At 41.0% G+C, this 25,260-nt stretch overlaps 1 protein-coding gene across 1 annotated transcript; it reads left to right on the forward strand.

Moving 5' to 3' along the window:
• Positions 1 to 503: 503 nt before the first annotated feature.
• On the forward strand, positions 504 to 2,576 carry LOC123873982 (transcription factor Adf-1-like). The gene is made up of 3 exons (XM_045919114.1): positions 504 to 913; positions 1,541 to 1,700; positions 1,959 to 2,576. Exons 1-3 carry the CDS (start codon positions 769 to 771, stop codon positions 2,233 to 2,235), a joined length of 582 nt encoding a protein of 193 aa, XP_045775070.1. The 5' UTR covers positions 504 to 768; the 3' UTR covers positions 2,236 to 2,576.
• Positions 2,577 to 25,260: the final 22,684 nt, after the last annotated feature.

The following is a 25,260-nucleotide window of genomic DNA, read 5'->3' on the forward strand; positions in this document are numbered from 1 at the left end:
GAAAAATGAATGATTGATAGTATAATAAAAGCTAAAAGAGCTTTTTGATAAGAGTAATTGCTAAGTTTCGTATCAATCCTTTTCAAAAAAAAAAAATTTGGACCAGTAAGAGATTTAGGAAACATTATCATAAGATTCATAAATTAAAATGAGAGACCTTTCATAGGCCAAAGTAATATTTTCTTACACCGCTAAGCATAACTCGGAAAGTTTGCTTTATCGAACTCTGAACCCTGATTAGAGGCTGACGTCATAACCACTAGCCTATCACAGTTTCTTATTCACTACATCGTACTTTAGAATAGTTAAATCAACTTAACAGTTCTTCGAAAATCGGAATACTATTTCTATTGAAACGAACAAGCAAGAAACTTAGCGGTTGCTATCTGTTAACAATGAACTTGCAAGTTTTGTACGACTCAGTTTCCTAAATCCTGTACCATCTGCAAGCATTTACTCTATGTTAAACCACGCCGTACACCAAGTGCGATGAGCGATGCGGCTATCTACACGTATAGCGAAGCGGCAACGTCGCATCGCTTCCCGTAGCGCAGTATAGCTTGCGCCTCGCATGGGGAGGACGCATCGCTTTTATCGCTCACTTTTCCAACTTTCCTTTCAACACTACATTCCTAATTCTATTTTTAAAAAAGGGTTTCTTTGCAGTGAAAATTCCTGAAAAAAAGGTTCTTTGATATAAATCATTCTTAACTTGTTTTATGAATAGGTGTTTTATTGATTTTGGAGTAGGTTCGTTGTAGTGTAGAGATGAATACGCGTGAATATAGAGAGAAGCTGATAGATGAAGTGAAAAAATACCCCGTCTTATACGACACGAGGCACGAAAACCATCGCGACATCGACGTGCGGGACCGCTGCTGGATGGAGATCTCTGACCGGCTGGGCGCTAACTGTATGTACCTTATTCTATAAGTAATAGAGTTTAATATTGATTGACTGAAAAAAAATCAGACACTAACTTGGTTGTCTCTAATTTAATACCAATAGAGTTCAAAATATGTTATAATATTATAGCTTGTAACATTTAAGTGTAATATGTTACCTATGCCTATAGAAATAAGCCTAAACTGAATAGCTGTTTAGCTTTTGTGTGTCAACTAATTTTTATTACCTTTATTTTCGAGTTGATAAGGAGATTAGGTTTAATGCCTGCAATGGACCTGCTTCAATAGAAGATAAGCTATACCTAAGTAAATATTTGGTGATATCTGATAAGTCTTAGATACCTACTTGATTTACGAATCTTAATTACTACTCAACGAATCTTAATCTTTACACACTGATCAGGAAGGTCATGCCTACATGGTCTCAATGTATATCATGATTGCCATCCGTTCAGTTTCCCCCGGATTTGTCCTAGTTTGGACTCGCACTTGACCAGTGTTTTTAGATAGATCCAAGTGAGTAATTTCAGCAAGTATATCTTAAAGACCTCTATGTCCTTATTCCTTACTTTTTGTACTTACCTACAAACAGTCAAGTGCTAAGTTCTCCATTAAACGAACCTGTAACTCCACAGGTGAAATCCTGAAACGTGAATGGAAAATCCTGCGCGACTCGCTGCGTCAGTCGCTGCGCAAGAGCAACAAGGGCGCCACCACCAAGGCCGGCGTGCCGTGCAAGAAGTGGCGCTTCCAGAACCGCATGGCCTTCGTGCTGCCCTACATGACCAAGCGACGGTGCGTATACCCCTATTCGCTTTTATCAGTGAAGGAAGACATCGTGAGGAAACCAGAGAGCCTGAGAGTTTTCCATAATGTTCCCTAAGGTGTGTGAAGCCTGCCAATCCGCATTCGGCCAGTGTGGCGGACTATGGCCGAAACCCTTCTCATTCTGAGAAAAGATCGTGCTCATCAGTGGGCTGGCAATAGGTTAATCATGATGATGATGATGATGATGAAAAGTATCAGAATGATATACTATTTACTCATTTTCAGGAATCCCCGTCAATTGCGGGATGACATCAAAATAGACGAAACAGAAGTCCAGTCGGAGCAAGAGCAGGACTCCGAGGTGTGGGATCCGGGGAACGGCAACAGCGACAGCGACTCCTTAGATTTGTACTTCGCGAGCGTCTGCCAGAGCACCAAGAGGCTGCCCAAGAAATACCAGAACCAGATCAAAAGGGAAGTGCTGGACACTCTCCTTAGGATAGAAGAACAGTATGAGGCGGATGAGAGGGAGTCCAAAATGCCCGTTTCTAAGATTTACTAAACATTTTATGATAAGGACTGAAATCAGTTTTTCAGTGAATTCCGTTAAAATTGAAATGATTGACAGGAGCTTATAATAATTGCTAGTAGCATGGTGCTAGTGCTAGTATGAAGGCGGGGAGCCCACATACTTTAATTGTGAAGATAAACATCGTGAGGAATGCTGTATGCCTGAGAGTTCTCCGTGACGTTTTCCAAAGTTTGCCCTTGCTCAGTAGTGAGCCGGTGATGAATTGATGACGATGAATGTGTATAGCAGTAGTAGCTTTAGTTTTAAGGTTTGATAATAAAAAAGACTGTTTATTTATTCTGTACTCTTATTTTTGCTCGGCGCAAAATTTTATCGGGATAAAAACTCTACCAAACTGAGAGCGCTCCCCAAAACTGCCCCAGTCCCTACCTATCCGAAAATCTCGTAAAAAGTAAGGAATATAAAAGTGAGCCCTAAGAAAGCTCGTCCTTGTGAAAGCTTTTATCATTTTCAATATTGTCGTCAGGCTGGAGGGGGGTGGGGTGATTCTTGGTGAAACCATAATACTGCGGCGAACTGGGATTGTCCTGAATATTAAGTAGTTCTTATTCCCAGAATAGAATATTAACTTGTCTTATCATAGCCTTGAAAGTTTCTTTAGTAGGAATTTACAATATTATGGATTTAAATGACGAGCCCTCCTAATAAAACATTTCTGTGATGTACCAGCAGTTATTTTTCTGTTATGAAAAAAAAACCGAGAGGTGGGGAGTTCGATCCCAGGTATATTGTAGATCGGAGGTACACTTTCAACTTTTCAAATGATTTTCAATTGCTTAAAACGCACTTAGCGTTTTAAGCAATTGAAAATCATTTGCTTTAATAGTGAAGGAAAATATACCTGCGTGCTTGAGAGTTGTCCATAATGTTCTCTAAGAAGCGTGAAGTCTGCCAATCCCCATTAGGCCAGCGTGGCCGATTATGACCTAAGCCTTTCTCATTCTGAGAGGAGACTTATGCTCAGTAGTGGGCCGGCGATCATGATGACGATGGCTTCTAGTGGATATTATATTGGAAATAAAGGATTGCAGATAAATATTTGATATTTTGAATTGCGGATATGTTCTGGTTCCTCATAAAATGTCAACGTGTTTAGTATTCAAAAATTCTCGCTTGAAAGCTTGTTGAAAACATTATTATGACAAAAGCTACTACAATTATTGGCGTCACTCAGAAAAGCAGGTATTATTTAAATATTTTTATCGAATTATTGGAATGTCCTCTCCAAAACCAACACAAAAAACAACAAGTTTAATGTGTAAGGTTACCCGAGAGTTTTAATCTAAACAAACTAATGCCAAAATAAATAATTTAATTAGAGCGTGATTGCTATCACAACATCTAATTATTCTGTTCACAACCCAAATACCGAAAATATGCGATATCGCTCCGAATCTCGGAAGGAGACTAAACTACAACCTTCGAAACACCCGTATTTATGCAAGTTCAATCTTGTTGGCCTCCTAGCAACAGATTGTATGACATCGAATGAGCGAAATATCGATTTTATCAATCTACCTGCATTAGATAAATTAATAATTTTATATTATTTTTGACAACTCAAATCAATTTTTAAAAATAACCTTACACAATAATGTTATTTTTGAGCAGATCTGAATTAAATATCGGAACTGTTATAAAGTTTAACACTAGCTTTTAGCTTTTTTTTGGTTTAATTTAAATACATCTAGACTTAGATCTATGTTCAAGCCATACTTTTGGTTTGAGGAATGTCCCGTAGTAAGTAGACGCGTGGTCCCCCTCCCTCCGACCCAATTTGCGCCCCATCGAGCGGCGAGCCAAATTGAAATATTTACAGCGTTAAAATTATTTAGAGATTTATTTACTTCTACCGAATCCTGCCTGCTAAGTACATGGCTATTTTGGAAAGTTCTAAAATATGTATTATAATGTATTTTTAAATAAAAACGGACCTCTTTTTACGCGACTGCGCGACATCAAAGACGAGGCTAAGTTTTTCCCCAAACGGCTGGATGGATGGATTTTAATCAGTGAGGTGTCGTCGATTTCAATTCAATCAATGAGATATCGATTCGTCTAACTAAACCGCGTAATGGTCTCTGAAATTCGACAACGACGTTCAAATCAATTTTGGTAGTTTTTTTTAATTATACTTAAGTAAAATACAAGTTAGCCCTTGACTGCAATCTCAGCTGGTGCTAAGTGATAATGCAGTCCAAGATGGAAGCCGGCTTGGAGGGGGTTTGCAATTTCTTATTAAACCCATTGGTATCCACTTATCAGTATCTACTTTCTACACGGCATCTCACTGATCACTAAATCGATGGCAGCAAGGCTTTGCCCGTAGGGTGGTAACTAGCCACGGCCGTAGCCTCCCATTAGACCAGACCAGAGACAATTTAGAAATTATCAATTCCCAAGTCCTCCCATTTACATAGATATAGACCACAGCGCTCATCACTGCGCCAGGTAGACCGTCAATGGCTGGAAGTTTCGCTTCTGTCGGGTGAGTCATGGTATTCCACAGCTTTTTTAACGCCACAGTTAATTTATAAAGTTTAACTGGCAAAGGGGCAGTTTCCTCTTTGTTCCACAGCGGAGGCTCACTGCGCCGCCACGCGCGCCTGGCGAACGCCGCCATTTTCCTTTTTCCGTTTTGTCACACTTTTACAGCTTTATTTGTCGAGATAATACCTTTTATATTTAAGGAAAATACATATTTTCATATTTTCCGTCAACCGTAAGTCTTTTGGTAAATACTTCATAATGGGCTCTTGTTATTTTTGGGGTGCTATTATTAATGTCTATGGGTAACGATATTTTTAGAGTTTTATTGATTTTATCGGAATACCTGCGGGACTTACGGACGGGTATGCGGTACTTAATCGGACTTTTGAAACAGCGTGATTAAGACATGTAAAGAGCAGACGCCGAGTTTCTTGCTGGTACTTCTCGGTAGGAAAGGCATTCCGAACCAGTGGTAGATGCTTTTGACGATTCAAAAAAACTTGTAAAAGTCTAATTGAATAAAAATATTTTGAATTTTGAATTTCGGTCTCCTAGTTGAGGGATCCCGGGCACGCTCTTACAACTTTTCGTTTAAACAATTAAAATTTTCATATAAACATCCTGAGGAACGTGAAGTCGGCAATTCCGTACTAGGGCCAGCGTGGTTGACTACGGCCTAATCTTTCTCATACTAAGAGGAGACCCGTGCTCTGTAATGAGATGGCGATGGGTTGATCATGATGATAAGTACGTAATTACATGAATATTTTATTTCCAAAACGGTAGATTGCCTTCCATATTTTAGTCACAAACAGATTTCAATACTTACAATAAAACTTTTGAAACAAAGCAATACGTAGAGATTGCGAAACCATAACAAAACTATTTCCAGTTATCGCGAGGAGTGAGGAGTGAGGAGTGAGGAGTGAGGAGCGGGGTGAACGCCCTGAACATCGCACGGTTTTGCAAATTGCCGCTATTTGCAAGCTGAGGGTTTGTACTGCTAGTGGTTTCACGAATCGATAGTTTCCGCAACGATAAAATTAAGAATATCGTGAATCAGCGGGTTGGAACTTGGAGGTCGTCCCACACTGCACTTGCTGGTATGCGGTCTCCAATCTAGAACACGTCTGCCCCAGCGGCCATCGATTCTGCGACAGACATGGCTTACCCACTACCACTTCAGCTTTGTAATTCGTTGAATATGTCGGTTACTTTGGTTCTGCTACGGATTTCTTAGTTAATTGATTGAACAAAACACATTTTAATTGTATATAGAGGTAAAGCCATCCGTGGGATGCGGAATCAACTAGTAAAATATAAGGTCTACACTCTATAGTTTAATTATTGCAGTTACAACAATGCACTACCGATTTTATCGATAATATTGATACTCATCCCTAGAAGCAGTTACATAAAACTGGATTTCCGGGCGGCTCGCCTTCCCGGGAACTGTGCTCGTAGGTTTCATTTGTATCGATTCGCGTTACACAAAGCAGGCGGGCCCGGGTACGTGCCGGGTACATGCCCGGGGAACGGACTGAGTGGTTGCGAGGATGCCAGGCAGCTCGAACACACCAAAACCTAGCTAAAATACATTTTGTGCTATTTCCATCCTCTCAGTTCAGTAGCTGTATAAACCTGGATAAGGATAAACTAGCTATTAGGTACTTGTTACATCTATGCAACATAACCCACAGATAAGGCTTCAATAAAAAGCAATAAAATAAAATTTATAAATCGTGTTATAATCAACATAATAATCATGGACTGGCTGATAGGCATAAATATTACAGGGTGAGAAGAAGAATCATTTTGTCAAATCACTCGTCAAAATATCCACCAGCTCTTCGACTGCATGTGGTGTAGCAAAGCGAAACGTGACCAGGTCTATATATTATGTATCACACGTGACTTACCATTGAAAGGACCTTAGCATTATACCAGCAGCGACGAGCACCGACAGCTAGTTTACATACACCGTGCGGTGTCAACCTTTCAAGGCGTTAGATAATGCCGGTAACCAGTACATACTACTGTATGTATACTAGGTGATGCCCGCGGCTTCGCCCGCGTGGCTTCACGTTTTTAAAAATCTCGTAGGAACTTGATTTTCCAGGAAAAAAGTAGCTTCTCCGTAGAAGCCCATCCCTGTGATGCAAGGTAGGTACGTATCTCTGTACCAAATTTCGTAAAAAACATTTGAACGGGTGATTCTTTAAAAATCCCGTGGGATCACCACGATTTAGCAATGCAATTCCTTACAGCATCAGGGTTGAGGAGTCGGATCCTCGAGTTCGACGATAAAGTCTTTACTTGGTAGGTACCTCCAATATCAATGTGTAACCAACAGTTTCTAAATCCTAAATAATATTAAGTTCTGGTGGTCAGGTCACCTTAGAATTCAAATTTTTTATGGAACAATGTCGCAAAGTTAATCTTATGAGTATGACGTAGACATCCTTTAAGAAAGAAATTGTTAAAGTTCAACTCCTAAGGAGGTAAAATAGGGGTTTGAAATTTGTATAGTCCACGCATGAAATCACGGGCGTAAACTAGTACTTTTACAATAAACACAGACACACTTATCATTATTTTGTGCAGTAGTTTTCGTCTTCATTCTCCGGGAAATCAAACTTGTCGTACCCATGTCATCTAGATAGATATCGTTGTCTATATCCCATGGGAGCCATGGGCATGCCATGGGCAATTAACGCGTAATATCCGCTTCCATGGGACAATTTATGCATTAAGCAACACGGTAAGAAGATGACTTAGTCCAAAGCGTTCAATGTAACAATTTTTAGCATTTGCAGGTGAAACGAAATGCACAGCGGTAACAGACACTAGGACAGACGACATCATACGAGTCTAAGGAAGCTGCTGGATTCAGTAGATGGCGTGTGGAAATCTCTACAAGAGACCTAAATGTCCAGCAGTGGACGGCTGTCAGTTGATGACGACGATGGCGACAGTTGCAGGACTAATTCGTCAATACTATGATACACAAAGTTACAAATTATAAGGAAACTACATATAGCTGATGTCTTCAAGTGGTTAAGATGTCAACCTCTTATTCAGGGGGTCGGGCGTTCGACTCCGGGTAAATACTTCTAACTTTTCGAAGTTATAAGCGTTTTAAAAAATAAATATCACTTAGGAAACCTGCATGCTTGAGTTCTCCAAAGTACTCAAAGGTGTGTGAAGTCTGCCAATCCCCACTGGACCAGTGCGATAGACTATGGCCTAAACCCTTCTCATTTGGAGAGCAGACCTGTCGAGTTGCCGATGATTATGATGATGGTCTATGGTCTGGTACAGTCAGCAACAAAGCCAGGTTTGCGCCATCCAGTACAAGCGACTATGGACCGGTGCAAAGCTAGCTTTGTTGCTGACTGTACTTTGTCAGAGGGGGGTGCTACGTATTTGCATATTATAGCTTATCTCCACAGTAAGGGCAGCGTTGCTATCTGTTCTGGATTTATAGGAGTGTATGAATCAATGAATCGGGCCGTAACTCAGCGTCGTCGGTCCGTCCGTCCGTCAGCGACAGACGCGGGCCGTAATTGTGGGCGACGGAGACAAAGGGGGCCCATTATCGGGACTGCGGTGTTCTTAGTTGCTCCAAATAGTAGTATAGGTTACAGTGTCTCTGTACGTCTATTAATAGGTATTCCTTGCGCCCTACGTATAACTACTGAACCCAATGACTTTCTAAGCATGGACACATCGTGGCATACAACACAAGAGCTCAAACATGGCACACGTTTCTAAATTCACCTTATGTAGCTTCAACTGCTCCATTTATACATTCCCGCTAACATTCAAGTCCTGTAAACTAACCTCAGTGATTAAGCCGCAATGTAAATCGATTATTGCACTCGAAGCTGAATAAGGTGATTTTAGAAGCAAACTTGAACAAAAAATGGAATGGAGTAGTGGTAGCACTATTAATTTTTGTTATTTCTTTGAGAGATTTTTCGTTTTTGTAAATATGAAACTATTATACTATATCTATACTATATACTATTCTGTCCGTGCTGATTCACTGACTGACTGACTGACTGACTCATTTGATCACCTCTTCTGTAAAATTTTGTATGTTTTTTTTTACCGATGGTTTCGTATAGAGGACAAAAAATGATTCGGAGGAAAAATATGGATAGAGCTGATGATTGAGGATTTCGGTGAGGAGCACGGCCAGGGTATTGAAGATAGGTGGGGAGTGCTCGAACAAATGTCACTCAGAACTTCATCCAATTGACAGGGAGCTGAAAAATAAAACCAAAATGGCGGATTCAAGATGGGCCTTGAATCAAGATGGCCAAAGGCCTCCCACCAGCCAACCTAAACCAATTAAGAAAATCTCAATCGGCCCAGCCGGGAATCGAACCCGGGACCCTCGTCATACAAATCCACCGCGTTACCACTGCGCACTGGAGGTCGTCAAAAGATCTATCTATACATATAATAAAATTGTAGAAAAGTGGTGTCTGTACAATGGAAATATATAAAAAAAAGTAGCAGGGGTTGTTAATAATAACAACCCCTGCTACTTTTTTTTTATCGATGCCGAACCCGAAATTGTAATTAATTTTTTTTTGTCTGTTTGTCTGTGTGTTTGTGCACGCTAATATCAGAAACGGCTTATTCGATTTAGATACGGTTTTCACTAATATATTGTAGTAAGCTTCACTTAACATTTAGTGTTTATTTCATGTCAATCGGTTCATAAATAAAAAAGTTATGTCAATTTAAAGAATCACGGCGAACATTTTTAACGTACAGAGTACGTACTACACGCCTCGCGCCTGAGCGTCCGTGGCTATATAAAGCGCGCTGAGAGCTATTCCACGCGAACGAAGTCGCGGGCACAGCTAGTAATAAAATAAATGTGATACAATAATGGCCAATAGATTTTACATTGAACAAAAAAAAGCTACTCGACAGTTTTGTTTTTCCGACATTCGTGACGCGCCCTTCCATCTGTCTCTTTCCGATGTGCGTGAGAGAAAGGAATGGGAACATTGTAAATAATTTTAGATATTTCTAGTGTTTTCAATGGTTTTACTAAATATTTTACACTTTTTCGCATGTTATATTACGTAAATAAAATTAACTTACCGGTAAGTCACACCATCTCTTTTCTGCGTCGTTAACGTATTATTTTGGCACTTTTTGATCGCGCATTTAGGCGTCTTGACAGCTGTGCAGTCAACATGCGACTAATGAAGAAAGTGTGCTTACACCGAGTATAAGCACACTTACTTGGTCCCTTGTTATGCGCGCCAGTGCGATGTCCTTGCTTAGAAAGTCATTGACTGAACCAATAAAAATTGGATCGGGTGGACTCTATACTCTAGAGTAGTAGTGATGAGGCGAGCATGACTCGACGCATATAAAACCGCGAACCTTACAATGCCGTGTTTTCCGGAGATACAAAGCCGCAGTAAAGTCCGCACATTGATCACGGCTTTTATTACGCCCTGTTTTGCATTATATCAAAATTCAAAAGCTATCACGAACTATAGTCATTTAGCTATAAGTTTGTGAGATATCGTTTTATATGGGATATTGTTTGTGATGGCAGTAATATATTATTGATAAGCACTTTCGGTATTAATTTGAATAATAAACCGATATATTTATTGTTTAATACGTACTCCATTTAGGCTTTAATATAACCCTGGTTCATTTCATATTGGTCTCTGGATTATGAATGCGAAATAAATGCTATCATTTGAATCTCTAGTTTTCCGAAATACGTAAAATCCAAGTCCTTTGTTAGTTTTAAGTGTAATAACCATTTTGAAACTAAAAAAAGCACGTCAAATCATTATGACGTCACATGCCAGTTTCTTGGGTCGTCGTAATGTGAAACTCTGCATTTAACATTGATGCAGACGTAAGCTTAGGTTAAAATGTGCGTATCTTACAATAAATTTAGTAGTTATCTTGGTTTCCTTCAAAAATCCTTCTAGCTATGCTTCTGTCGCTTAGGTACAGGCTACCTCGTGGCACAGGCCTACACTGGTGACATGATTCATAAGCGCGCAATAATGACGCCGGGCGACGCGATTATTTATCGCGCGACTGTAGTCGCCGAGCTCGCTACCGCATCGGGCATAAGGAGGTAGAATAAACGACGCAGTTAATCGATAATTTATATCTTTGTTTTCGCTGCTAGGCGAGTGTGTATCGAGAGTCGTCTTTAGTAATTAGGCTCGGTTTTGATATCACATAATACCTATTAATGATTTAAGTCTACGTCTAAAATTCCTCAGTGCTTGAAGACCAAAGTGTTCGAACAGTGCGTGTTGCTGGTGATGACGTAATATGGATCCGAGACATGGTCGCTAACTACGGGCCTCATAAGAAAGCTCTGAGTCAGTCAGCGGACGATGGGGAGAGTTATGCTTGGAGTGTCTCTACGTGATCAAATCAGAAATGAGGATACCTAGAGCACTGGGAGTTGGAAGCTCGAATGCTTTGTGAAGAACGCTCAAAAAGGGTACCGCAAGTCTATCGGATACCCAAAACCTGGCAGCTGCCATTGCCCGAGGAATGAAAGGCAGCATCTTGGGTAGGTATTTTGTGCTCCTACAAATTGGTTTCAAATACATATCCATGGTTTCAAATGATTAAGTTTATTCATTAAATTATTGAAATCATTATGATCGGTCTATTCCTGGCCCACTACTGAGCACAAGTGTCATCTCTGTTGTTTTTCCGTCGCCGTTAAAGCAAGTGATATTTCCGAAAAGTTAGAGGAATCATATCCCCGACCGCACCTTCGAATAGGAGAGAGGACGTCTTAACCATTAGGCTATCACGATTTCAATAATTATTGGATTAGATACATACAGGTATAAAATAAAAATTAATTAATCTATACTAATAAATAAAATTGGAGTGTCTGTCTGTAATTTCGAAATAACTACCACATATTAAGGTCATATGGTTATTTGAACGATACCATAACTGAATCACACGTTTTTAAAATTTTTGTCTGTCTGTCTGTTTGAAAAGGCTAATCTTCGGAACGGCTGAACCGATTTTAACGGGATTTTCACATACAAGTAGAGGATTGACCAGGGTGTAACATAGGCTACTTTTTTTACCGACTTTCAAGAAGGGAGTTGTGTTTTTCTACCTATGTACACTGAAATCTCCGAGATTTCTGAACCGATTTGCGTCATTTCTTTTTTAATCGATAGAGGAACTTTGCGACATTGTTTCATAAAAAATTTGGATTCCAACTCTTCAATCCTGATGCTGCAGGGGGTCTGACCAATCCACGCGGGCGAAGCTGCGGTCATCGGCTAGTTATGAATAAGAAATGAAACAGTGAAAGTACTCACTCGCTGCAGCAATGAGCATATTATCGGCGCGCGGCGCGGTGCTGTTCGCGTCGGTGCTGCAGATCCGTTATTACATTTTATTGCCGAGTGTAATGGCGTGCTTCAGTGCGCTATAAACTGCTCACTCGGTAACATATCACTTTTCATCTAATTATTATGTAAAAAGACGTACTTAGCACGTACTTCATAATAGCGAAACAGAAATTTCACTATTACGTAAGTTTTTCGCAGCTAAATAAGTACATGATATCTTTTTCCCCTCCAGTCAACCTCAAAGGTATCAGTTCTCACCCCCAATTTTAATATGGATACCTTCAAGTTAAGAGTGAATAGGCATAACTTCGAGCAAGCGCGTTCCATCTGGGTGCATCATCGTTACGGCGCGGCCGCTATCCGTGGCTAGCCAGCCAACTGCACAGAAGATGAATACCTACTACAAGTCAAAATCCGTAGCACTCTCTATTCCCTCAGTCTCACAGTCCGGCGAGACATTAATTGAGATAACTGGAGAGAAGAATAGTAGGTATACATATTAGCCATGTTGATCAAGACTAACATTTGTCGTTTCCCTCCAACTAAGCGTAAAGCTTGTGCTAGGAGTCGGTACGACAATAGTGCAATGGGTAGAGATTTGAACCGCCGACCGATCGGATTTCAGTCCGCTCCTATAACCGTCGAGCTATTGAGGCAAACTTCGTAAACTTTGAACATCCATCGAAGCAAAGTCAAGACTCAAAGCGCTCACCATTCTTGACGATCTCCCTGTTCGTCGAAAATTCTGTTTTAATGTCTGTAATATCTAGATAGTCTGTGCAGTGTAAGCGAACTTTTCCAAATGCTGGAGCTCCGTTTTCTCGTTTTACAATCGCGGACAATAAATCAGCTTTTTACGGCGCAAGGCGCTAGGAGCTCCTGAAATATTCTCTTCAAAGGGTAAATTTTAACACGTCTCTCTTAAAAGCCGTTTCACAAAGTATTTTAGAATCCTTTCATTGAAAAATGTGAAAGCAGTTGAATGCGATTTTAAAAGCTTACATTCTTATAACTAAGTAGGTACCTACCTACTGCCTGGTGCATATTGTACTCGCATAGGCACTCACGTTACAATTTCTTCCTATCGCTTTTCAACTTACGTACTTTTATAGCTTTTATTGAAATGTTTACAGCAAACCTCTAGAGTTATTACATTTTTCTATAACTCTTTATAGTGGACACCTCAATAGGTCTGAAGAGCTTTAGCAGGAAAACATTGTGAACATGCTCGCCTTCTGCTCAAAGAAATGTGAAGTCTGCCAATCCGCACTTATTCCGAGGAGCGTCTTTGAAAACGCTTCCGGATTTAGTCGAAGCAGCCCGTAAGAAAAACATAACAATTGATTAACAATCTCATGTTTTTGTATGTTAAACGCAAAAATATTATCATCCACAAAATTCAATACACAAACTCGAGATAATAATCATCTCGCGAGGTGTGCGCCTCCAGCGTCGAGCTCTGAACGATTTTTCGCAATTTGAGAGCACCCAAAACTAAATTTCCGGCTCTCCTGTAGGTACTCGAGTTTCAGGGTTCCGTACACGAAGGGTGCCAACAGTACCCTATTACTAAGCCTCCATTATCCGTCCGTCCGTCCATCCGCCTGTCTGTCAGCGGGCTGTATCTCGTGAAACGTAATGTTCAAATTTTTACAGAATGTAGGTATATTTCTATGCCGCTAAAACAATAAGTAATAAAAATTTCAAAATGGCCGGAATTAAAATCTATATAATACAAAAGTAAAAACTGACTGACTGACTAACTGATCTATCAATGCACAGCTCAAGTTACTGGACCGATCGGGCAAAAATTTGGCAGATAGCTATTATAACGTAAGTAGGCATCCGCTAAGAAAGGATTTTGAAAATTAAACGCCTAAGGGACCAAAATAGGTGTTTGAAATTTGTTTAGTCCACGCAGACGAAGTCGCGAGCATAATCTAGTTAAAAATGAAATAAAAAGTGTTTAGTATTTCTTTTATGATGGAATGGAAGTCGGAACCCTTGGTAAACGAGTTCGATTCGCACTTGGCCGATTTTTTCTCTCCCTTTGAAGGCTGGAATTACGAACCCTCCCTTATGGAGGACTGCCCGCGCCCTTTCAAGTTACGCGATTTCAATTTAGTTCCGGAAATATGCTTCATTAACTCAATCATATAGTGCATCGGGAAGTTAACAGATCACACTAATATTATAAAGCCGAAAGTTTGTATGTGTGTGTGTGTGTGTGTGTGTGTGTGTGTGTATGTTTGTTACTCCTTCACGCAAAAACTACCAGACGCATTTGGCTGAAATTTGGAATGGAGATAGATAATATCCTGGATTAGCACATTAGGCTACTTTTTATCCCGGAAAATCAAAGAGTTTCCACGGGATTTCGAAAAACCTAAATCCACGCGGGCGAAGCCGCGGGCATTGGCTAGTTATTATATAAAGTAAGTAGTGTAACCCCGAACTGGAAGGCCAACACCTAAAACGACACTATCACCGCTTTACTACTCTTTGCCATTCAATATCATAAATGCGAAAGTGTCTGCAACTTTATCACGGCCCATCCACTGAACTCCTATGAGAATAACTCTCTTCTATGGGACACGAGACCTTTGCTCATACCATTAGTTACAGAATATAAGGAGTATACCTATGTACCTATTGCATATTTACACATTTAGTTTTTTTTCCAAAGAGCAGCTGCTGAGTTTCTTGCCAGCTCTCTGGAATCTGCTTCCTAAACCGATGCATGCCTACCATGACATTATTGTCATAAAGCCGCGATAACATCTGTAAGTTTTACTAACGTAAGTAGCTTGCGTGATTGATTGACAACTTTACTGAGGTAAATGGCACTTACAAGAGTGTTTACATTAGTTGTTGTTAGTTAATCATCTAAGCTACTTACGTGAGTAAAGCTTACAGGCGTAATTGCGCCCTAAATGGCATAGGCTGTCATGAAATAAATACATTTCAAATTCATTCATTTCATTGTTGTTTCTAACTATTTAGCTTACGTAAACCTTAGTTAAACAATTACCAGTTATGATTACCTTGAGTAGGGTCGCAACTCGCATTGTGTTGTCTATCATTCATTGGTGTAGTAGGTAAGTATAATTGTTGGGAGGAGGACAAATTTTGAAGAAGCCAGAGCGGCTTTTTCATTCTAAAAAAAAAAAAAAACTTTACGTATTGTAACCAAGGAACATTTATACTCTGATTGTAACTGACATGTAGAATAAAAGACTTGCCGCCAAACCGTTTCTTAATTTCTTTTATTGTATAGAATTTTCTAACTTACGTGTTTGTACCTGGTATTAAACAAACAATAAAAGTAAAAGTTGTAAGAGCCCCAGCTGCTGCAAGGACCTGTGGGCCGAGGACACCAATTCCAGATGGAACAGAGGCCCTTAGAGCCCACCGAATTTGTACAATAATAGTAACAACAAACTGTTTGAATAAACATTCGGTAGCCGCCTCGCTCTCAAGGTGGTCAAATAATAATTAATTTGGGCCAGCGCGCGGACTTCCTACCGGAAGATGCTGTTTGTTCTCTGAATAAAGGGGAAATAAATAAACGAAGGATAACATAATAATAACTAGCTCATGCCCGCGACTTCGTCCGCGTGGACTACACAAATCGAATCCTTAATTCACCCTATTAGAGTTGAATTTTCAAAAATCTTTTCTTGGCGGATGTCTATAGCTACTGATCCGTCTAAGTACGTAGTTTGAGCTGCGTATTTTTAGATCAGTCAGTCAGTCAGTCACCACCGCCCGGCGCCCCTGCATGCCTGAGAGTTCTCCAAAGTGTTCTCAAAGGTGTGTGAAGTCTGTCCTTCCGCACTTGGCCAGCGTGGTACAGTTCCCTTTTCATTCTGAGAAGAGACCCGTACTCAGTAGTGAGGCGGCGCTGGGTCGATCTTGATGATGATGATAAATGGCAAAGGGGTAATCGTTTCGCTGCCGCGTGCAAATGCGTTAGTAACGTAAAGTGAACTATTATTTATTGTACTGTACACCTTTACATAGAAATTGTACAACAAAATAGATTTTTGTACAACAGGCGGCCTTAGCACTAAAATCATTGATTTTAGAAGAGAGCCTAGTAGTACTCAGAGCCACCTACTCTGAGGCTAAAAAAGCGATCTCTTCCATCCAACCTTAGGGGCAGAGTAAATACACATAATGTATGAAAACACCCCCGACACGAAAAACTCTATAAGAAAACTAGAAAAGAGCTGATGAATTTCAAACGGCTGAACCGATTTTCTTAGATTATAGCTAAGAACACTCTCGATCAAGTCACCTTTCAAACAAAAAAAAAACTAAATTAAAATCGGTTCATTCGTTTAGGAGCTACGATGCCACAGACAGATACACAGATACACACGTCAAACTTATAACACCCCTCTTTTTGGGTCGGGGGTTAAAAATGAACAAAAGTAAATAAGAAAGGAATGGACTGTGCGCCAGTATGTAAAGTTAATGTTCTTGAAATGTGGAAACCACAATTTTAATACAATTTGATTTGAAATACATTAGTGGGACCTTCCGGCGACCTCGGCGTGACCCTGGACCGCGACCTTGCATTATTGCGCCAGACGGGAATATAGGTTAATGTCACAAGTTTAATCCAAATCGGCTCATTTCGCTCAACAATACCGTTTACATTATACCTACCTACCTACCCACCTGCGATCTACATAACGTGATAACTTATTCGATAGTGTTGTATTTTGTTTGACCTTTCGATAGTCGATAGTATTATTGTCGATACAGGATACTGTACTTACGTCGGCAATGTCGGTACAGTATAGCAGTAATTGAAGTATTTATTATGTATTAAAGATTGCCCGCGGTTTCGCCCGCTTGGATTTCGGGTTTTTAAATCCCGTAGGAATTCTTCAATTTTTCGGAATAAAAAGTAGCCTGTGTCCTTCCCCGGGATGTATCTCAAGTCCGTACCAAATTTCATTAAAATCGGTTCAGTGGTTGGGCCGTGAAAACGTAGCAGACAGACAGACAGAAAGACAGACAGACATACTTTACCATTTATAATATTAGTATGGATTACAAAACTTTGGATAGAATAATAGAACAATAGGTATATCCTTATATCGAGAAGGTAACGATAGATAGGTTCGGGTTTTTAAAAATCGTTAGGAATCAGAATACTTAGTTTTTAGAACAAAAACGTACCTAACAGATTATTATTAATCAAAGAATTAAATGATGCACGCTAACATTTTTTTAATGTGAAAGGGTGTCTGTTCGTCGGTTTGTTACCACTTCACGGATGGCCGTAACCGCGGATGGATATTATGGAGATACACGTAGCTTGGAAGCGTTTTGAATTCCTTTCTTGGAATTCGGTAAAAAATATCGTTACATTACTCCACTTCACTAGGTACATTCAATCGATTTGTGGCTAAATATACCCTAATGTCACGGCATATAGTTTATAATCGCGTATCAGTATCATTGCTATTAATCACATTCCTAGAGGCTTTGGTAGTTGAGTTATTGAATTTAAAACGAGGCATAGTGTTTACAATTTCAGTGTTTTCATGAATTCATATATCACGGCCAATTGAATTTATAACGTAATACAATGAAATTGATTGGAAGTAGGCATTATGTTTTCTATGGAGTTTGGGCAGCGCCGCGCCGTGTGCGTTGACATCAGTCAGTCAGTCAGCCAGAACGAGTCTTGTACTAACAATAAGTTAATATGGAAAGTACCAATTAATTAATCTTATCTGCAGCAAAACATTTTCGCTTCAACAACAAAATATAATGCCCATTTTTCCTTAGTTTGCTTAAACAGTAGGCACATTGTTGAAAACTTGCAGAAACGCGTAAGCGACCCGGTCGCTTTAGACCTTCTAAGGTTAGGTTTTTCATTTGTATTTTGATTGCATGGTCAGTTCGCGGTAACGAGATCGTAAGACTCTTATTGTAGAGCAGCTACTTTATCTTTTAAGTAAAGTAAGGAAAACTAAATACTATAAGGATAACTTAATTTAAAAAAAAAAAAAACAAAAAAATAGTAATAATCCAAAAAACTGTCATATCCCATAGTTAGAATACACACATGACATAATTTATAAATCAAAGGGTGCTTTACACCCCTCGACCTTCGATGGGAAGCTTTTACGATAATAGCTCTAAATACTGTGGGATAAGAGATGTAATTCGAATAGCAAATAAAAATATTCCCAAAAAGAGGAAACGTTATGCCTCATACAACTGGTGGGAACCACTCAACTAATGGAGTACCTAGGACCCAATACCTCCACAAACTATGACTAGGTACTTACTTACCTACTTATTTATTTACTAAGCAAGAAGCAAACCAAAATTATAAATAAGTATTAACTTAAATGTACATAGGTGCCTTTTCTATAACCCTGTTGATATAAAACTATAAAAATATCACAATATAATAAAGTGTTCGTTTGTTTGTTATGATTGAATAAACTCTGAAACTACTGAACCGATATTGATAATATATTTTTTCCCCCATTAGAAGGTTGTTTATCCAAAATTTATAAAAATATATGAAACCCTTACAATAAGCCCTTTCATTTGAAATTATGTCACACGGTAAAGTTTGTACAACCTTTTTTTAAAATTGCATGGTTTTCAAAGTGACCTCCACATTCAAAATTCACAGTAGAACACACATACACACAGAAATTCACAGAAGCCAACTTAATCGGTTCAGCAGCTTTGAAGAAAATTGGCTGTGACGGATAGACGCGCGCGATGATCGTTTAAGGGTTCCGTTTTTAATCGGACTTACGGAACCCTAAAAAGGTCCGAGGTTCCGCTCCACTAGGCCTTGCCACGTGTACCTTCAATCAGCGGCACTCCACCGTGAAGGCCGGACAGTATTGATGTTTCTTATCTGCTTTGTACACGTTGTTGTTACCGGGCCGACAAAACGGCAATCCATTTCACTTAAATTACCTTCATAGTTAATTGGTTTGTTTTTCGTGAAGAAAATCCATCCTGGATACCATCCGCCACGGGGGAGCACAGCGGTTATGTCGGACTCCTACCGGCTGAAAACCTCACGAAGTCCCATCCCACCGCTGACGACGGAGCACAAGGGACCGACAACGTCTCGTTACACCGCCAACGAGTGTCCGCCGCAGCAGACCCAAAACTGGGACACTACGTAACTACACCCTAGAACACCGTTCGAGGGATGCTGAAACCATAGCACGCCAGCCAACCCGAGGACCACAATGTGAACGACGGACCGTCCCATCATCCACAGGCAGGCTACCGGCTGGTACCGCAATCCTAGTTACCACGCCAACCACCTTCCTGATACAATAATAATTCATGACGACGCGACGCAGTGAAACAGACAGGTACCGGTTTCGATTTGTAACAGGCAATCTGTGTTTCTATTATTCGGAAATATCAATCGACTTTTTAAATTGAGTCGATTTAGTCTCAATTTCTATATTCAGCGAGAATCCGTGAACGTTGGCATCCGTATGTGATCAAAGTCGGATTAAGATCTGCATCCTAGCCACTATTAGTGGCATATTTTATGGCCGTTCAGAAGTTCTGTCCTCCAGAATTGAAGTTCTGTACCAGATGAATATGGGCTCAAACTGGCATTAGATTCACCCTTATAAAGCAGGACGAATTATCATCTTTTTTTTTACATAAAATCCCAAAAAATCCTATACCTGCGGAGAAATAGAATTACAAGCCAAAAAATACATACCAATCGAACTGACAACCTCAAAAAAACTTAATGTGTACATTATGTATGTGTGTATGTGTAAAATATTACTTATCTAAAAGCAACCGCAAACATTACAACAAAATATAAAAATATAATTCTATCAAAGAAAAGTAAACTAGAAGAAACATCCACTCGGCAAGTGAAAGGCAAACAAACCCGCCACAGCAACAAAGGAACCATTTATGGAATCACCTCGTCACATAAAGAGAATTAAAAAAGAATCATTCGCGTCACAGCCCCGCCCGCCCTGCGCCCCCACCCCGCGCGCCCCGCCCGCCCCCCGCCCGCGCCCCGCCCGCGCCCCGCCCGCCCTTCAGGTGGCATCGATCTCCTCCCGCCTGGCAACTAGTGCCGACCGGTATGTAGGTACACTGTACCTAGCATTACTAGTACATGTGTTCTGCTTATTGTTGCTACAGGCTATATAGGCGAGCTAAGTCAATAGAAATAGATTTTATTCAAATAAAACTTTTGGATCATCAAGTAAATGTACGCGGCCATTTTCGGAATGTCTGCGCCATCGAGAAGAATCAGCAAAAAAACTCGCAGAAAAACTTTTTTATTGTAACTTGCGCTTGACGACAATCATACGTCTTAATAATAAGTGATGATGAGGGCCGGGTTGGAGAGCTTTTGCGCAGGAGAAGTCTATTCACTCTTGCCTTGAAGGTATTTAGGTTATACGTCACAGATAACGTGGAGGAAGGGCATTCCACACCTTAGCGGTTCATATCAGAAACGTTGAGCAAAAACATTTCGTACGAATGGATTGGGTGCTAACGTTCACGGTTTCTCGCTATTTCGTAGTAAAATGGTAAAGGAGGACGGCACCCTCCCGCGATATAACCGAGAGGTTCGTGGGGCCATGGGAGGTTGAAGGTTGTCTCTATACCAGAGAAACGAAGGTTTCCTGCGGGACTTTCGACAGCCCTAAAGTCGCAGTCAACGATGTATTATGAAACCGTGCGCTTTGGGAACCATACATGTGACGCGGTCGCGAGCTGCCACAGTTAATTTATCATTCCAGCGACATACGCGTACATACGCACAGCATGCATGATGTATATTATAATACGCGCCACCTACAGTAATTACGGATGGGCTGAGCGGGGTGCACACTTCTGTATATTGACGCTGCGTTGCAGTTTACATACTTATACAGTGTGAAACATGGTTAATATTTCCCTTTCTCCTCCAAATAAGCGTAAAACTTGTGTTAGGTGAATTAGGGAATTGGTACCAGCCAGGTAAACTCCTCGTGTGCCTGAGTGTCGCGGGTGACAGCAGCGCTTGGGCCGGTGTACCCTGGTAGCATGGTTAACAGTTTCTCTTCATGACACTTCTAATTGACCTGGTAGGGAGGGGGTATTGTCTGCGCGTCCCTCTGAATATTCTGAGCAGAGGGTGCAGTAGATGCACCAATGGGACATAGTCCTAGGAGCGGAGGGTGTAGCTGTGTTTGGTGGTGATGATGAGGTTTCATTCTGTGAGGATACCCGAGTTCAGTAGTGAGCCGGTGATTGTTGAGAATGGAGTCATAGCTATCAGGCATCTGCCACAGTGTGCACCAGGCTGCTGACCGAAATGACCAGTAGCTGTCCTGTCACGCATCACCACCGGCGGGTGTTACGATATAGTAGCTGATGATGAGGGGATCGCGTGTTCATTCGCTCGTGTTGGAACCTCTCACCTTGCGCACGACCCCTGCCTTACCTACTTTTTCATAAAAGAGAATAAGTACCTCGTTAGCTGAGTAGGTGCAGATCATGAGTTGCTGGGTTGAGTCCCATCTGCTTTGCAATGCGATGAAGAAATTATTAATTCCGTTATTTCCAAATCATTTCCCGAACTGCCTCCAAACAAAACAAAGTGGTTATCAAAAAATTTTGAGTACATTTCAAACATAATTAACACTCGAGCAGTGAACGCTCGTCACCCCCGGGGGAGGGTGCGGGCCCCCGGTCCCCACCCCCGGCCCCCGCGCGGCCCGGGAGGGGCCCGCGGTATAAATAGCCGTCCTTGCTCAGTGCCAAGGTTAGCGCAGATCGATAAGAACAACCCCATAGATATACCCGATCCGAGATACATCGTACACATTTCAGTCAAGATATTTCGAACTGCATAGAATATGTGCCTACTATGTCAGTTCAGTAGAGTGAAAGTCCAAGAGTGTGCACAAGCTCTCTGACCTGGATCCTCCTTCGCCTTTCTGCCATCCTATTGCAAGGCATCGTCAAGGTCTGCATCCGTACGTAGTTGAAATTCCTCGGACACCTACGAAGCGATTTGCTTCCTCGTTTCTAATCCAGACTGCTAGGATATGGAACACCCTGCTGGCATCAGTTTTCCCTTCCACTTTTAATATGGGTACCTTCAAGTCAAGAGTCTAAGCCTAAGTAATAAGCAATTTCTAGGGAAGCACGCTCCATCTTAGGCTGCATCATCACTTGCTAGCAGGTCTGATTGCAGCCAAGCGCTAGTCTGTAAAAAAAAATTATTTTGAAAAACTCTGTAAATGAAAGCCGACGTACGAAACGAAATAATCCCCTCGTCGTCTTCGTGATTCACATCTTCATATCATCAATAAATCAATCGACACATCATATGATGCGCGGAAACAAGGTGAGCAATCTTTTTACGTAAAAAAAAAGCTGTAAACTAAAACCCGACTACGGAACAACCCGACTTGGTACAAGTAAAATAAACTAAAAAGAGAGAAACAAGATAGATGTTTAGTGCTATCATCATCTTGAGTAAGATTCAATAATCTAATCTAATCTAATGCCGTGGTGAACCTTTTACGCCATGAATATTTTAATTATTTTTTTGTGATGTAGCAAAAAATTCACGGTTTTCGGATTTTTGCCTTTACTTGCGCTATAAGACCTAGTACCTAACCTGTCAAATTTCATGATTCTTGGTCAACGGGAAGTGCCCTATAGACTCTTGACAGACACAACAGACAACCAGACGGACAGATTGACAGACAGACAACAAAGTGATCCTATAAGGGTTCCGTTTTTTCCTTTTGAGGTACGGAACCCTCAAAACGTGAAAGGAACTGTATATCTATGGTTTGTGGCGTATATCAGTGGCCACCCCGGGCTCCCCGGGCGCTGCCAGCGCCGCACATTTGTAGATAACCCACATGAATGGCTGTGGGAAAGGTGCTACATTCAAATTGAAACTTGAATTCATATCTAAAAGTTATCTATGCTTCATATTTTTGGTAGGGCTCTTTTTATAACGAAAATGATGAAAATACAATTTCGTAAATTGAAAAGTTGATTATTTTGAGGAGTGTTAAAAACTTTTGGTTACACTTTTCTAGTACTTTACAAAATGTCTAGGTAGGTACCAGGTACCTAACTACCTATATTAGATCAAGTTAGTCGCTGACCCTGCGTGAATCCTGTTATTATTTTCATTACAACATAGATAACCGTTGCTCTCTGATTGCTTTCTGAAGCGATGATCGCCTTGCTTGGTCAGCTGACTGAACCCCATTTGGTCAGTGTGGCAGACTATGGCCTATGGCTTAGGCTTAGGCCAGCCCATCTCATTTTGAGAGGAGGTTTGTGCTCAGTAGTGATGATAATATCTATGGGATAATATCATGTTACTCTTACGTCAATTTATTTGACTGCTATCAAAGGTGTTATCACACCGAGCTGTAGATAACTGATAAGACTATTTTTTTAATATTTGCCATGTTAATCACGACTAATAGGCCCCTTTCCCCTCCAACTAAGCGTAGAGCTTGTGCCGCCTGTCCAGTTTGGTGACGGGCGAGGGAGATGTTAAAGATGGGGAAAATGGAAAGGGAATTGCTCTCCCCGCGAAACCTAGCCCTCGGGAGGACCTGAGGATGATGGACACGGGCGGTCCGTCGTTCACAGTGTGGTCCTCAGGTTGGTTGGCGCGCTGTGGGCCCAGTATGCCTCTAATGGTGTTTGGGGGCCCGTAGTGTGCCAGTGGTGGGTCTGTTGCGGCGGACATCCGCTGGCGGAGTAACGAGGCGTTATCGGTACCTTGTGCTCCGTCGTCAGCGGTGGGATGGAACTTCATTAGGTTTTTAGTCGGTAAGAGTCCGACATGACCTTTGTATTGGCCCCTAGCCGCCGATGGTATCCATGACGTATTTTCCTCACGAAAAAAAGGAGTAGGAGCGGCAATAATGCTATGAGTGGGGTTTGAACTGCCGACCTTTCGGATGTCAGTCCGCTAATTTAACCACTTAAGCTATCGAGGATATTATCCACATAACTACTCACTCACTCACTCTCCCCGCTCTTTACAAATTCTCTACATTTTCAGTAGGAAGGGATTTTGAATCAATGGTAGATTTAAGTTTGGAGGATTCAATTCAAAAATATTTTGTAAAAGTTTTATGAGAACAAACAAGGTTTTCTCAGCTTTATTTTATAGGCACTGTTCGCTTAATAAACCTATTACAGTGGAATTATATACAAAAAATCTACAGCTATACCTAAATAGAGATAGATTCACTTTCAGCTGACATGCCACTTGGCAGCCCCCCAAGCTGGCCGTTACTCGCCGAAAGCTGTCCCGTCTGTCCGTGTGTCCGTGCGTCCGCGGCGCGCGGCCAACTAACTGCTACTTCGTGAGTATGATGTCAGACGAATATTGTTGAAATGGGACAAAAAATTGCAGCTACATTTTCATTTTCAGTGTTACATAAGGGTTTCACAAATATGTAAATTTAAAGTAAAAAAATGTGGCAATTTTGTACGAAATCTCGAAAAAAATTGTAATCTATTAGACAATATCCGCTCTCCGTCCGTCCGTCCGTCCGTGGGCTATATCTGGTGAACCGTTAAAGGTAGAGAGTTGAAATTTTCACATATATGTACAGTTGTACACACATACACATTATCACAATACAGCTTCCTTATAGAAGACGAACGAACGAACGGATAGACGGACAGATGGACGGACGGACGGCCGGGCAGCGGAGGCGTGCTAGGGTCCCGTTGGCAACCTTCGCCTTCGGGTACGGAACCCTAAAAACAATTTCTTTGTCCACTGCTTGCCCACCCGTGGGAAAGAAGGTAACAATAACAGATTGAGTATAGACACAGTCTCTTCAGTTACAATGATCTCGACAGTAATGATTGTGTAAGTCGCGTTAAAGCGGCCCAGTTTCACGCCCTTCGGAGTTACAATGATTGATTGTTCGCCGGGGGTGGGGGGTAGGGAGGTAGGGGGGGGGGGGGAGAGTCCATTCACCCCCTCCACTTCGGAAACAGTTGCCATCATTTCAAATTACACTCAAATTAACTTCGGATGGCTTGTAATAATTCAAATAGGCTTTCAAATATAAATAGT

The sequence above is a fragment of the Maniola jurtina genome, chromosome 17 (genome assembly GCF_905333055.1).
Source record: "Maniola jurtina chromosome 17, ilManJurt1.1, whole genome shotgun sequence".
In the NCBI taxonomy this organism is placed as follows: Eukaryota; Metazoa; Arthropoda; class Insecta; order Lepidoptera; family Nymphalidae; genus Maniola; species Maniola jurtina.

Bases quoted from the DNA above. Each gene is read 5' to 3' on its own strand.
- LOC123873982 (XM_045919114.1), top strand. From the start codon at position 769: ATGAATACGCGTGAATATAGAGAGAAGCTGATAGATGAAGTGAAAAAA. The intron at 914-1,540 runs GTATGTACCTTA...GTAACTCCACAG, and splicing joins TGACCGGCTGGGCGCTAACT to GTGAAATCCTGAAACGTGAA. The intron at 1,701-1,958 runs GTGCGTATACCC...ACTCATTTTCAG, and splicing joins CCCTACATGACCAAGCGACG to GAATCCCCGTCAATTGCGGG.